The 14813-nt window shown below is 41.0% G+C and overlaps 1 protein-coding gene across 3 annotated transcripts in view; it reads right to left on the bottom strand.

Annotated features, from left to right (window-relative positions):
* RNF130 (ring finger protein 130) overlaps positions 1-14813 on the bottom strand; it is a 271051-nt gene that overhangs the window by 107241 nt on the left and 148997 nt on the right. For all 3 annotated transcript variants that reach the window (XM_063447910.1, XM_063447911.1, XM_063447909.1), the window contains exon 4: positions 12290-12361. In XM_063447910.1, coding sequence (XP_063303980.1) covers positions 12290-12361 — 72 coding nt within the window. The remainder of the gene's footprint in view (positions 1-12289; positions 12362-14813) is intronic.

Here is a 14813-nt window from a genome sequence, read left to right as displayed (position 1 = left end):
TTCTTACAACCACTTCAAGATGGAAGGCATACATCTTCTACGAGACCTGCTACAAGACAAGGATTGGTTCACGAGATTAGACCTCAAGGACGCTTACCTATCAGTTCCCGTCCACCAATCCTGCAGACAATACCTTCGTTTCCATTGGCAAGGCCTTCCCTGGCAATTCACGTGCCTCCCCTTCGGCCTCAGTTCGGCCCCATGGTGTTTCACCAAACTGATGAAGCCCGTGGTCGCACATCTTCGAGCGCAAGGAATTCGCTGCATCATATACCTGGACGACCTTCTACTGTTCTGCTCAGACAGACTCAGACTGATACGTCACACAAGGTATACCACGGATCTCCTGTCATCTCTGGGCTTCATAGTGAACTTTCAGAAATCGGCTATCTCCCAGTCACAAACGGTACAATTTCTGGGATTCGAGATAGATTCCATCTCCAGCACCCTACGGCTGCCAACAGCAAAAATCTCAGCCATCCGCAAGGAATTACGCAGAGCCATCCGCTGCCACACCATTCCACTCTGCGCCCTCGCACGCATAGTGGGACTTCTCTCTGCTTCCATTCAAGCTATATTCCCGGGTCCACTTCACTACCGGGCGATGCAACGTCTCAAAGCTTCCTTCCTCAGGGAAAACCCCTCTTACGACCAGCTGGTCCTGATGACAGAGGAAGTCAGAGACGAACTCAGATGGTGGCTGGACAGCATGGAGGCGTGGAACGGCCGAGCCATCTTCGGAAAGGCTCCCGACATGATATTGGAATCAGACGCCAGCCTCTGGGGATGGGGCGCGACGAGCGGAAATATATCGACAGGAGGCGCCTGGACATCCCAGGACCTCAACTTACATATAAACTGCCTAGAACTTCTAGCCGGGTCCTTCGCCATCCGAAGCCTAGCGAAGGACAAGTCGGACTGCTGCATCCTCCTCCGGATGGACAACATCTCCGCAGTCCGCTACATCAACCGCCTAGGCGGAGCCCGCTCCCGGCTCCTGTCAGAAATAACGAAAGACATCTTCAACTTCTGCCTACCCTGCAACATCTCCCTCACGGCGGAATACCTCCCAGGAGAGACAAACCTCACAGCGGATTGGTTCTCACGCCACTGGCGGGACACCAGCGACTGGAAACTGGATCCACAAATCTTCAACCACATCGCGGATCGCCTAGGACCACTCCACCTAGATCTATTTGCGTCCCGCAACAACAGACAAATGAAATCATACTTCAGCTGGCTCCCGGACCCGGAGTGCGCAGCAGTGGACGCATTTCTACAACCATGGCCGATCACGGGAGCCTACGCCTTCCCTCCATTCGCCATGATAGCGAGGACCATACACTACCTGAAGAACCAGCAAACCTCGCTAGTACTCATCACTCCACTATGGAGGGGACAACCATGGTTCCCAGATCTCCTAGCTCTATCATGCAACGATCCTCTCCTACTACCTCATCATCCGTACATTCTCACAGATCCCAAAGGCAATCCGCATCCTCTCATCCTAGACAATCGTCTCCATCTGGTGGCTTGGACGCTTTCAGGGGCTCCTGGCAAGTCGGCGAACTATCGCAGGCTGCTAAGGAACTACTATGGGACTCATGGGCCCCTGGAACCAGAAGATGCTACCTATCCGCCTGGAATTCCTGGTCCACTTGGTGTCTGGAACGAAACTTCGATCCATTTACGGCCACTATTCCAACCATTTTGAACTTCCTATCTCACCTATTCTCATTGGGCCGATCCTACAGATCACTAAACGTAATCCGTTCAGCTATTTCAGCGGCCCATGTCCCCATTCAAGGGATCCTGGTTGGAAAGGACCCACTCGTATGTCGACTCCTGAGAGGCATTCGATTACAACGCCCCCCAGGGCCGAAATATTCTCAATTCTGAGACGTCGACGTAATCCTCCGATTCCTGAGGGATTGGCCAACTAACGACAGACTCTCCCTCCGTCAGCTATCAGCAAAACTCACAGTCTTGCTTTGCCTGGTCTCCTTCCGCAGGGTCTCAGACATTCGAGCTCTGGACATAGACGCTTTCTCAATCTCCCCTGAAGGAGTTACATTCCGGATATCTCGTCGCACTAAGACGGACTCCACATCTGTGTTTTATCCTTTCTTCCCCACAGATCCACAACTCTGTGTCGTCTCCACTCTACAACAATACGTGGAAACTACCCTACCACTCCGATCCTCACCATCAGGTCAACTCCTAGTGTCATATGTTAGACCACATGTCCCCATCACTACCACCACTCTAGCAAGATGGGTTCGCTGGCTACTATCGCTAGCCGGCGTTGACACTACGTTTGGAGCCCACTCGGTGCGCGGAGCAGCAGCATCCTCAGCCTTTATGGCGGGCGCTTCCCTAACGGATATCCTACGCTCCGCAGACTGGTCTAGAGAATCTACATTCCGCACCTTCTATTTCCGACCGAACTCCGGTGCGGCTATGTCTCTTATTCTACAGCGTTAAAAATGCAAAATAGGAAGCCTCCTGTCATGTGATAAAATTGAAGATTATGCTAGCGCTAGTGTACTTATAATCTTAATTTTAATAATGACAGGAGGCGAGTATTTTCCCACCCTTCCCACCCGGAGGAGGGGAACTACTCTATTCATAGTTTTGTCTACATCTTTCCTTTCCTGTTGTCTAACTGTTTTCTTAAATTTAATACGTTAGGCTTAATATATCCTTTGTTATCAGCAGCCTATTTAACTACTAGTAGATTACACACTGTATTCGCAAATTATTAATGCAATATTATCCGATGGATCACTGTCATGACTACAAACAGTTTCAAGACCGGTGCCTAACCTTCTCATATTCTCTTTTCAGTTTAATTTCGCAAAGATTGGGAACATCTACCACATATCCATAGGATTACGGCTCATATTATAAAGACCAAAGACCCTATTGGACGCTTCACCCGTTGGTACCTGTTTTTCTACTCAAGCCAAGAAGTTCATCACTCCCGTTAAAGACTACTACTGATGTTCAGTACAGACTTTATCATCAACCTTCTTCCCTGTTCCGATGTCGCTCCGAAAGAGGGGGAGGAGCCTGTTCACTGGGACTATATGCTCACTGTTTTGCATTTTGATTGGTTTAAATGTTTCACTTTCTTTACTGCTATGGAGTTTAGTAAAGAGAGTAATGCAAAATACTCGCCTCCTGTCATTATTAAAATTAAGATTATAAGTACACTAGCGCTAGCATAATCTTCAATCGTCTTTCATTAACTCCCATCATCCATTTTGAAGAGGCATATTTTGAGCATTCTAGGGACTTTTCTGTTATCATTTCACAATAGTCATTATGTAATATACGTTTAGTACCAAGTTTAATGTGAAATGCCGGAATCTTCCTGCTCTCTTATTGACAACAGAAACCCCCTTCCTAAGTGAACTTAATAATTGCTATTTGCTGGATTTAAAAATACTCCTATATTAAATGTGACAAATCCATAATGTGAAGCTTAGAGAGGATCAATATATTTCCTTGAATATCCTTCATGAAAAGGCAGGTTTATCTCAATTGTTATTACAACATTACAATCTAAACAAGGCAACACATTAGCTTGTCCCATATGATTTTGCTTGTTGGTATAATTAAGACTGTTTACTCTGGCACTAAGAAAAACAACACTGACGACTTAAAAGCTTTTGGCTATATGTAACATTGTGTAAAATAACCGGAGACCAATTTTGCAACTGAATTAGGAATATCTGAATATAGCGTTTGCATATATATATATATATATTTTTTTTTTTTAAAAAGCCACATAAAAGGTTCCCAATGAATATAAAAAGAGGACATGGCTAAATAAGAATGGTGTGCCTTCAAGTTTAATTTCAGTATACTTTTCTAAGCCAGGTTTATAAGGTTTATATTTTCTGTTGTATAAAATCCATCAGGGAGTGTGTTGTTGGCAACCAATGCGCTTCATCAGCATCTAAATGCTGTGTGAGTGCTTGACTACTGAAAACAGTAACACCACGCCATTTGCAGCCTTTGCCAGCTAAGAAATGGAAGGTGGCAGAGACTCAGTATTTTTATAGAATATATATATATATATATATATATATATATATATATATATATATATATATATATATATATATATATATAAAAATATGAAGGCTCCTGCACTCCAGGGTAGTATGCAGTTCAAATGCCTGGTGTTGATTTGCAATAAACATAGAAATATTTTTCAGGACCTGGTGAAAGTTTAGAATGTAAACTGAAACATGAATTTTATTTTCTAAATCTTAATAGGAGCTTTTAACTTCACTTCAACAACTTTAACAAATTAGGCAGGTCTACCAGTTGAAATTCCCTACTATCCAACCTTTTCCAAATGGTGCCCAGTACAAGCTTTCAACACCTTGTCTCAAAGTCAGTGTAATCTGGATCCTAATTACCGTTGCTATCACTACATGGAAATCCACTTACCACAAAACAATTCCTACTATATATTCGTACACTAATGCTACATCTAGGACTTAATCCTGCCTCCTTCTCAGACAATTATTTTTGTATTGGGACAGCCACCTCGGCTTCTACCAACCAAATACCTACGCACTTAATTAAAAATATGAATCGCTGGAAATGTTCTGCATTACACAGGTATATTCCAAATCCAGAAAAATACATTAGACTTGCTTTCTATAATAGATATTGGACACCTTATTTAAATGACTGTTTTCCCGCTATTCATTGTCTTGATAACAGTCCTACGGGGACTGAAACGTCGACTTGATCGTTTGCATGTTTGCACGTTTGTGAATAAACCAAGTATTTTTCTCAAGAAGCCCTCCCGAGTGCACTCTTTTCTTTTGGTATATATATATATATATATATATATATATATATATATATATATATATATATATATATATATATATATATATATATATATATATATATATGCATTTGTAGAAAATGGGCTGCACTCACAGTCTTTTAAAAGATTTTTACAATTCCTTTATCGCCATTGGGGATAGTATTCTTTTCAATATAGGCCTTGTTGACCCTCTCTATGGTTGTGACCATAAATCTCCAAATTACAGTGTGCCAGAAGCTGTGAGGCGTGTCAAGGTGTTGTCAGGCATATTGTAACAGGGCTTTTATGTGGCATTGATACAGTAAAGGCTTCTTTCTTGCAACTCGACCATACAGCTCATTTTTGTTCAAGTATCGCCGTATTGTACTTTTTGAAACCACCACACAGTCTTTTTCCAGAACAGTCTGTATTTCTCCTAAAGTTACCTGTGGGTTGTTTTTTGTATCCCGAACAATTCTCCTGGCAGTGTGGCTGAAATCTTTCTCTACCTGACCTCGGCTTGTTATCAAGAGATTCCCGAATTGTCCACTTCTCAATAAGTGATTGAAAAGTACTGACTGGCTTTTTCAAGGCTTTGGATATCTTTTTATATCCTTTTCCATCTTTATAAGTTCTATTACCTTGTTACGCAGGTCTTTTAACAGTTATTTTCTGCTCCCCGTGGTTCAGTATCTAGCCTGCTCAGTGCATCCACGTGAGAGCTAACAAACTCATTAACTATTTATATACAGACACTAATTGCAATTTAAAACGCCACAGGTGTGGTAAACGAACCTCTAATTGCCATTTTAATGTGTCTGTAACAAGGCTAAACATTCAAGGGTATATAAACTTGTGATCAGGGTCAGTTGGGTGATTTCATATCATAGCTCAGTGGGCTAATGTATCATCAACAAATCTGTTCAACCCTTTGGGGTTGCAGGTTCAAATCCCAGCAGGTTTAATAAATGCCATTAAATTGGGCAAAAGTAACATACCCAGGAGGTACTTGGAAACCACAGTAATCTGAATGTACCTTTTCTGGTTAGATATTTTGTTATTATTTTGATTTAAACAGGAGCCAAACAAATATGTGATAATAAATGGCTTCATATGATCACTATCCTTTAATAAAATACATGCTGTTGTATAATCAGTCATATTTTTAAAATCAATGCCAGAATGTAACAATTTCTGCCAGGGTATGCACATTTTTTACCACAACTGTAGGTCCTCTGTACTTGCCTCTCTCTTATCCGTATTATTATGAGCAATCATCTATTCACATTAGGTATGGTATTTTCCTTATTTAAATACTGCTCACAACCTTATACATACATTACTATTTATTTATTGCAGCTATAGTTGTTCCTCAGTATGCTCATCACGCACGCTTTCATGCATTTCTAATACTATACGAAATACATGGTTTCCCTAATTTACACGTTACGTCCGAAACCCAAAACAAGGGACAGAGGAACTGGCTATAGGGTATAGGAGCGGTCCAATAATCTAGCCTAATTAATATAATGATCCTGCGAGGCCAACTCCAATCCTCAACACAGATAATCATGAACAATAATTGTGGGGAACAGAAAACAAAAATAAAAGACAAAGTAACAATATCAGTAAAAAAAAGTTAATTTAAAAGATATTTTAGAACTTTTTAAGCTATATTTTTAAGTTGGTTTCAAATAATTCCATGTTTAGTAGACAAATAAAAATAAAACTACCTACAAATAATTCCTAGAATTTCTTTTAAAATCCCATACCTTTCATCAAATACACTATTCCAGTCAAGGTCCAAAATCCTGCAAGAAAGCATTTTCCACATGAAATAATGAATTATGCTTTTTCTTTATTTTTTATCATTTGCCATATCATCAGCGTTTTAAAATTCTAATATATATTTTACCCTCCTCTGACCCATTATTAAACAATTACCCTTCCTATGAGAGTCAAATTAACTTGCCATAAGTCAAGCGAAGTTTAATCCACGAAATACCACTATGCACAGTATTAGAGCCAAAACATTCTTCACTAGTATCCTAACCACCATTTGCAAGTCAAAACACATACCGGTAGTTGAATAATTGTTCTCACAATGTTCAGGCACAAAGTTTGCCAAAGCTACTGGATCTCAAAGCTGCTCTGACACTTCATGTCACTATTTGAAGATTTCATGAAGATAAAATATTTAAACAATACTCATGTTAATTGCCTTGGAATTATTATTATTATTATTGCCATATATATAGTGCCAACAGATTCCGTAGCGCTTTACAATATTATGAGAGGGGGGGATTTAATTATAAATAGGACAATTACAAAAAACTTACGGGAACAATAGGTTGAAGAGGACCCTGCTCAGACGAGCTTACATTCTATAGGAGGTGGGGTGTAATTGCAATCAAATAAGGTGGACTGCCCTTTAGGAGAGAGCAAGAGACAGGTATGGGAGGTAGAGGTTAGTCTGGGAGGCCATATGCCTTCCTAAAGAGATGGGGTTTAAAGGGACACTATAGTCACCTGAACAACTACAGCTTAATGTAGTTGTTCAGGTATTATCTATAGCTTCCTGCAGGCAATCTAATGTAAACACTGTATTTTCAGAGAAAATACAGTGTTTACATTGATTGATAGGAATACCTCCAGTGGCCGTCACTCAGACGGCCACTAGAGGGACTTCCTATCACGCAGGGCCCTAAAAAGGCCCTGTACACGTCAGACGTATTAAAATACGTCTGACGTGTTCAGGAGAGAGAAGGCACTGTGTGCGCGCCTTCTCTCTCCAGCCTGTCAGCGGAGGAGGGGGGCGGGCAAAGACCGCGAGCTGAGCTGTCACTCAGCTCAGTTCGCGGCCGCGCACACCGCGCGCATGCGCGGTAGTGCGCTCAGCACTTCAGAGGGCGGCATCAATGCCGCCCTCTGAAGTATGTGCACATGTGTGGCGAAGCTTCCAAATGGAAGCATCCGATTGCTCCCTGCTCGCGCCCGCCTATTTCGTCATTTTGACAAAATAGGGGGCGCGGCTTCACGAGGCTCCCGGCGCTGGAACGAGGTGAGTAAAATCTCCTCCCTGGAGAGTCCCTTTTAGGAATCTCACTGAAATGCTATTAACAGCTGATTAAAACACTTATCTTCTTGTGTATCAAAGTTGGGCTATGGAGGATGTTACAGGAAACTCCATAAACCTCTGTGTTGTGTTTTAGTGTTGCGGCTCTTGACAGGTGAAGTCTCAGAAAAGAAAAAAGAAAAGAAGATGGTTGCACTCACTTACATGAGCTTTAGGTAAGTAAAGCCTTTAGCTGTTCACCAGGCCGAAGCACACTTGAGAGAAGATGTCATCTTTGGGAGTCTTTGCAAAATACACAAAGACCAACGGACCTCTTAACACACAAGTGAAATATTGCTTTGGAGAAAGTACATGGTCCAGCAAATATTGTTATGCTTTTGTTCCAGGCACATCCTCCACATTTTGAAGAGGTCATCAGCACCAGGCTACTATATGTTTTCTGCTTTAGTCCAGTTTCTGAGAAGCTGTTCAACAGATTATATTTCTAGACATATTACTGCCTGCTTAACCTAGAACTATTTGTTCAAGGCCCTTCCTGAAAAATAGCATTCAATACCCTTATTGCAGCAAAAACCACTATAGTATTCCTAAAAAAGGTTTCCAACCCACCAAGAATCGAAATAGTGGTGGACAGAGGGCAAAATGTATTATAAAAATTGTGACTCTGCTTGGCAGAGGACTTCCCCTTTTCTTCTTTTTCTCTCTTTTATCTACTGCCATCCTTCCTTCTTGTAAACCCATCCACAGGACTATGCAGCGTGTCTAATCCAGTATGTATGATTGTAGATACTTTGCTCAAAATTACCCAAATAATTGTTCACTTGCATTTACCCAAGTGTTTGTCAGTATCATAAATGGTCTGTATATGCTATTTTTTATATTTTGCTAATTTTTTTCCTTACAAAAAAAATTCAAAATTTGGAAGGAAAAATATGACCCAAGGAGGTAGGTGACATATCTACTTTAAAATGTCTCATTCTGCAAAATATGGTAATGTTTTTCAAGGATTCTACTTTATTATTTTTGGCCTCTGTAAGCACTGGGGCTTTTTACAGTATTTATGAAACATTGAACGTGCTGTGGATATTTTATTCAACTGTATGATTTTTGAGTAAAAATATATTTTAGATAAAATTATTTTCTCAGGGTATTTTTTGTCTCTAGAATAATAATATGAGGCCATCAATCAGACATGGCATCAGCTGGTGGTTAACAACAATAAAAAGCCTTCCCCAATCTTAAAGCCACAAGTGCATTCCTCATATATCTTACAAGGTAATAACCATGTTAAAAAACCTGCCAACATGATCAGATATAGTGAACAGGATATGTACCGAAGGTCAGCACATAAAATATACAATATTCAATTCATGAAGTCGTTATGGAATATGTCCTCTTTCACTCAAAACCTTGAAAATATTTTAGCAGTTTCCTGTTACCATAGATCCAAAAGGTTAGTTTATGCACCATAATCACTGCATGCTGATGCAGTGGTTATGGAGCTCCATGCCATGGGTGTTGTCCCCTAGTTCTTCGTTAAACTGTTTAAGTGCGTTGACCAAAACTGGGGGTCCCTGAGACACCACTGGCCAAGACTGAAACAGGTCATGTCATAAAAACAATTGCAGATAACGGGTTAACTTTAAAACACAAACCCATGATTAATTTACTAGTCCACTGTTATGCGGTGTAACACGTCTTTTCCACAATGATAAGTAATGCAGTCAACATAAGTCTTACAGAAGAAACAGATGAGATTGTATAGTACTAAAATGAGTGTGGAAAGAAAAATGAAAACTAAAAAAGCAGTTGAGACATGAGCTAATGTGTGAGTGCAAAGCAGAACAGGAGCGACTATAATTCAGTCATATGTATCTGAATATAGAATATAAGAAGATATAGTGTTCAATTAAATAATTTGTCAATCAAAACCTGATTTGGTTACAAGAATACAGGAAATAATCACAGAAACCATATATATTCTCTGCCACGCGTTACCTATCTAATGCCATTATATTGCATTACAAAGCAGTTACAATTTCTAAGCTTATACTTGTAAATACTCTGATATTGGCATTATGAAATGTGTTAGGACATCAGCCTCAAAATCATACCACATTAATGCAGGCCACGCCAAAAACATTGTTTCCAGGAGCAAACAACTCTATTTTTATATATACATATATAATTAGATTTCTTTTTCTAAGCAGAGTTAAGATGAATTGAAAACTGATTTGCAACGTACCACCAGTTGTAAATAATACTACACTTTACAATCATAACTGTGTCCTGAATAAGGAACACTTGTGGCCTTTTATGTAAATAAGTACATTTTTCCCGTGGTCCTCTGGTGCAATAAAATTGTGAAAACACACACACATTTAATTAGTTTTTTTGTGTGAATTTGACAGTCTAGATCCTTTATCCTTTAAGATTATTTTAAATAATGATTCAAAAAGACTACTTTGTGAACATTTGGTGTAAAGAAGGACTAAACATAGGCAAATTCACAAAGCTAAGCAATATGTTCACTGACACGATTAAATTGTTTCAAAAGATCATGGGGAAAGCTAACTCAGTGAAACATCCTGCCTGAACTTACTCAGAAAACAGCGGTGATGCCAGGATGTGCTTAAAGGGACACTACAAGCACCAAAACAACTTTAGCATAATGCAGTGTTTATGATGTAAAGATCATGTCCCTGCAGTGTCACTGCTCAATTCTCCGTTATTTAGGTGTTAATTTGTTTTGCTTATGCAGCCCTAGCCACACCTCCATTGCATGTGACCTAAAAAGTCTCCTTACACATTTTCGGTAAACAAAGATGTAATGTTTAACTTCCTTTATTGCACAGTTTAACACAATTTAGAATTTAATTCAGAATTCCTTATCTCCTGCTCCAGCCTGTAGGAGCCTACTATGTATGATTGATTAAAGTTCAAGTAACAGAGCAGGAGATAACTTCTAAAGCATATACCCTGTGCTGTCAGATCTGATTAAAAATGAACCCATTTTTTTACATAAGCTGTGTGAATCACAGCCAGTGGAGGTGTGACAAGGGCAGCAAAAACAGAAACTAAGGTGATTTCACTCCTAAATGGAAGAGATCAGTCACACTGCAGGTGCATGTTTTATAAACTAAAACAGCTTCAATAAGCTAAAGTTGTTTTGGTGTTTAGAGTATCCCTTTAAATAACCCAAATATATATACACAAACTGAGCCACAAACATAAAAATGAAATAGCAATAGCAGCATGCTCGGTTCTGCTTCTCTTATAACCTAATGTCCATTTTTAGCACTTTAATCTCCCTTTCCTATGACAACAATGAAGCGGGTCAAGTAATCTTGTCTTACAGAGTCTTGCAACTGGAAAAATTGTCAAATCATTGACAAATTTGAGATCTCTAAAAATAACAGTTTCTCTATAGTTGCAATTAAACCATTTCTGTAATAACTGGTTGCGCTAATTACATTATACATGTTTAACTGTTACTTTATTAATTCAAGGTCAAATAATAGTATTGATACCGGAGAAACTGACGGAAGCCAAGCACAGAGAGATGGACACAGGTTTCTTCAGGAAGGAAGAGATTCTTTATTGGATCACCGATCGGGACTCAGAGGGACTAATGTCACCAAAATACAGCAAGTTCTGAGCCCCGGACAATAGTGCAGGCTCCTTATATAGGCACATAACTCCTCCCATATTAAGCTCCACCCACACATTCTCTTGACCAATCAATACACATAAGAATTAACTTCCTGCTTGACCGCATGGCTTGTCCAGCACAATGGAGGAGGGGAATACTATATCCTGTATTCTTGCACATGCTCCGTACACTACTGATCGTATCTTGCCTCGTGCAACCAACTGATCGATACGTCAGCATATGCACGTACACATGCCACGTGGTAATCTCGGCCTACTAAATTTATTTTTACCGAGATTCCACCACAGTATATTCTTAACCTAATCTTTCAGGATCCAAAAATTGGACCAAAAATAAAAAAAATTGGACTGCCCCACGCATTGAACAACAGCATGGCTCTACAGAACCAACAGTGATTATTAATAAATGTAACATTCCATGCGTGCATAAAGTCTTAGAGACCAGCTTACGATAACTGCAAAAAATAAATAATTTTCCCTCAAATTATTCACAGTATTGTATCATTTGACCATACCAGGACACACATAAATTGGGGGGAGGAGGGGAGGGATGGCTGGAATCATAAAATACTACAATCACAAAAGTGACAGTTCTATTTCAAAGCAGTCATGGTCTCATAATGACTATATGCTACAGATTGTTGGAAGCTGCCCAACTAAGGAAGATGAACTAGAAAGTCTGACTATGAGCATTTGACAGCCATTACCTTATCACCCTTTTTAACTGTTCTGGTTGTAAGTTTGCCGATGGCTTTCTTAGCTGCGTCCCCGAGCCGGCGCTGTGGAGATAAATAAATAAAACTGGTAAACAGGAAATCAGAAAACAATTTAAATGTTTAAAGACAGACTGACAATAAGAAAGGATTTCTTCAAACATGAATAGTCTGTGAAAATATAAATTAAATCAGGCACAAAGACTAATTTAAACCTGTGAAAGATAGAAAAAAAAATAGAATAATAAATTATATGATCTCTTTGTGTAAAATAATATGCAACATGCTTTTGATTATTATGAAAAGGAGCTGCTTCACAAAAAAGAAAGAATTCAGTGAAGGCATTAGTGTCGCACTGGATTCCAATCAATACTGCTCATCTCTTTTGTAGCGCTCAAACTGAAAGCATTAAAACATGCTTTAAAGATGATAAAGACCAATATTAACAATCAGCACAGACACTATATACAGTCAGCACAGACACACACACACTATATGCAGCCAGTACACATCACACACCTACACTACATACAGCCAGCACACACATCACATACACTATATCCAGCCAGCACAGACACACACACACACTGCATACAGCCATCACACACCCACACTGCATACATCCATCACACACCCACACTGCATACATCCATCACACACCCACACTGCATACATCCATCACACACCCACACTGCATACATCCATCACACACCCACACTGCAAACAGCCATCACACACCCACACTGCATACAGCCAGCACACACCCACACTGCATACAGCCAGCACACACACACATCACACACCCACACTGCATACAGCCAGCACACATCACACACCCACACTACATACAGCCAGCACACACATCACACACTATATACAGCGAGCACATATCAAACACATTACAGCCAGCGCACATCAGACACATCACATACACTTTATACAGCCAGCACCCACCCACACGGCATACAGCCAACACACACACACTGCATACAGCCAGCATACATCACACACACACACTGCATACAGCCAGCATACATCACACACACACACTGCATACAGCCAGCATACATCACACACACACACACACACTGCATACAGCCAGCATACATCACACACACACACTGCATACAGCCAGCATACATCACACACACACACACACACACACACACACACACACACACACACACACACACAGCCAGCATACATCACACACACACACACACTGCATACAGCCAGCATACATCACACACACACACTGCATACAGCCAGCATACATCACACACACACACTGCATACAGCCAGCATACATCACACACACACAGCATACAGCCAGCATACATCACACACACACACTGCATACAGCCAGCATACATCACACACACACTGCATACAGCCAGCATACATCACACACACAGCCAGCACACATCACATCACACACACACACACTGCATACAGCCAGCAGACATCACACCCACACTGCATACAGCCAAAACACATCACACCCACAATACATACTGCCAGCACACATCACACACCCACACTGCATACAGCCAGCACACATCACACACCCACACTGCATACAACCAGCATACATCACACACACACACTGCATACAGCCAGCATACATCACACACACACACTGCATACATCCAGCATACATCACACACACACACTGCATACATCCAGCATACATCACACACACTGCATACAGCCAGCATACATCACACACACACACACTGCATACAGCCAGCATACATCACACACACACACTGCATACAGCCAGCATACATCACACACACACACAGACACTGCATACAGCCAGCATACATCACACACACACACACACTGCATACAGCCAGCATACATCACACACACACACACTGCATACAGCCAGCATACATCACACACACACACACTGCATACAGCCAGCATACATCACACACACACACACTGCATACAGCCAGCATACATCACACACACACACTGCATACAGCCAGCATACATCACACACACACACACACTGCATACAGCAGCATACATCACACACACACTGCATACAGCAGCATACATCACACACACACACTGCATACAGCCAGCATACATCACACACACACTGCATACATCCAGCATACATCACACACACACTGCATACAGCCAGCATACATCACACACACACAGCCAGCACACATCACATCACATCACACACACACACTGCATACAGCCAGCAGACATCACACCCACACTGCATACAGCCAAAACACATCACACCCACAATACATACTGCCAGCACACATCACACACCCACACTGCATACAGCCAGCACACATCACACACACACACTGCATACAACCAGCATACATCACACACACACACTGCATACAGCCAGCATACATCACACACACACACTGCATACATCCAGCATACATCACACACACACACTGCATACAGCCAGCACACATCACACACCGCATACAGCCAGCACACATCACACACCGCATACAGCCAGCACACATCACAC

This window comes from Pelobates fuscus, chromosome 3 (assembly GCF_036172605.1).
Source record: "Pelobates fuscus isolate aPelFus1 chromosome 3, aPelFus1.pri, whole genome shotgun sequence".
In the NCBI taxonomy this organism is placed as follows: Eukaryota; Metazoa; Chordata; class Amphibia; order Anura; family Pelobatidae; genus Pelobates; species Pelobates fuscus.
The sequence above is the reverse complement of the archived record's forward strand: the minus strand, read 5'-3'. Positions and strand labels throughout refer to the sequence as shown.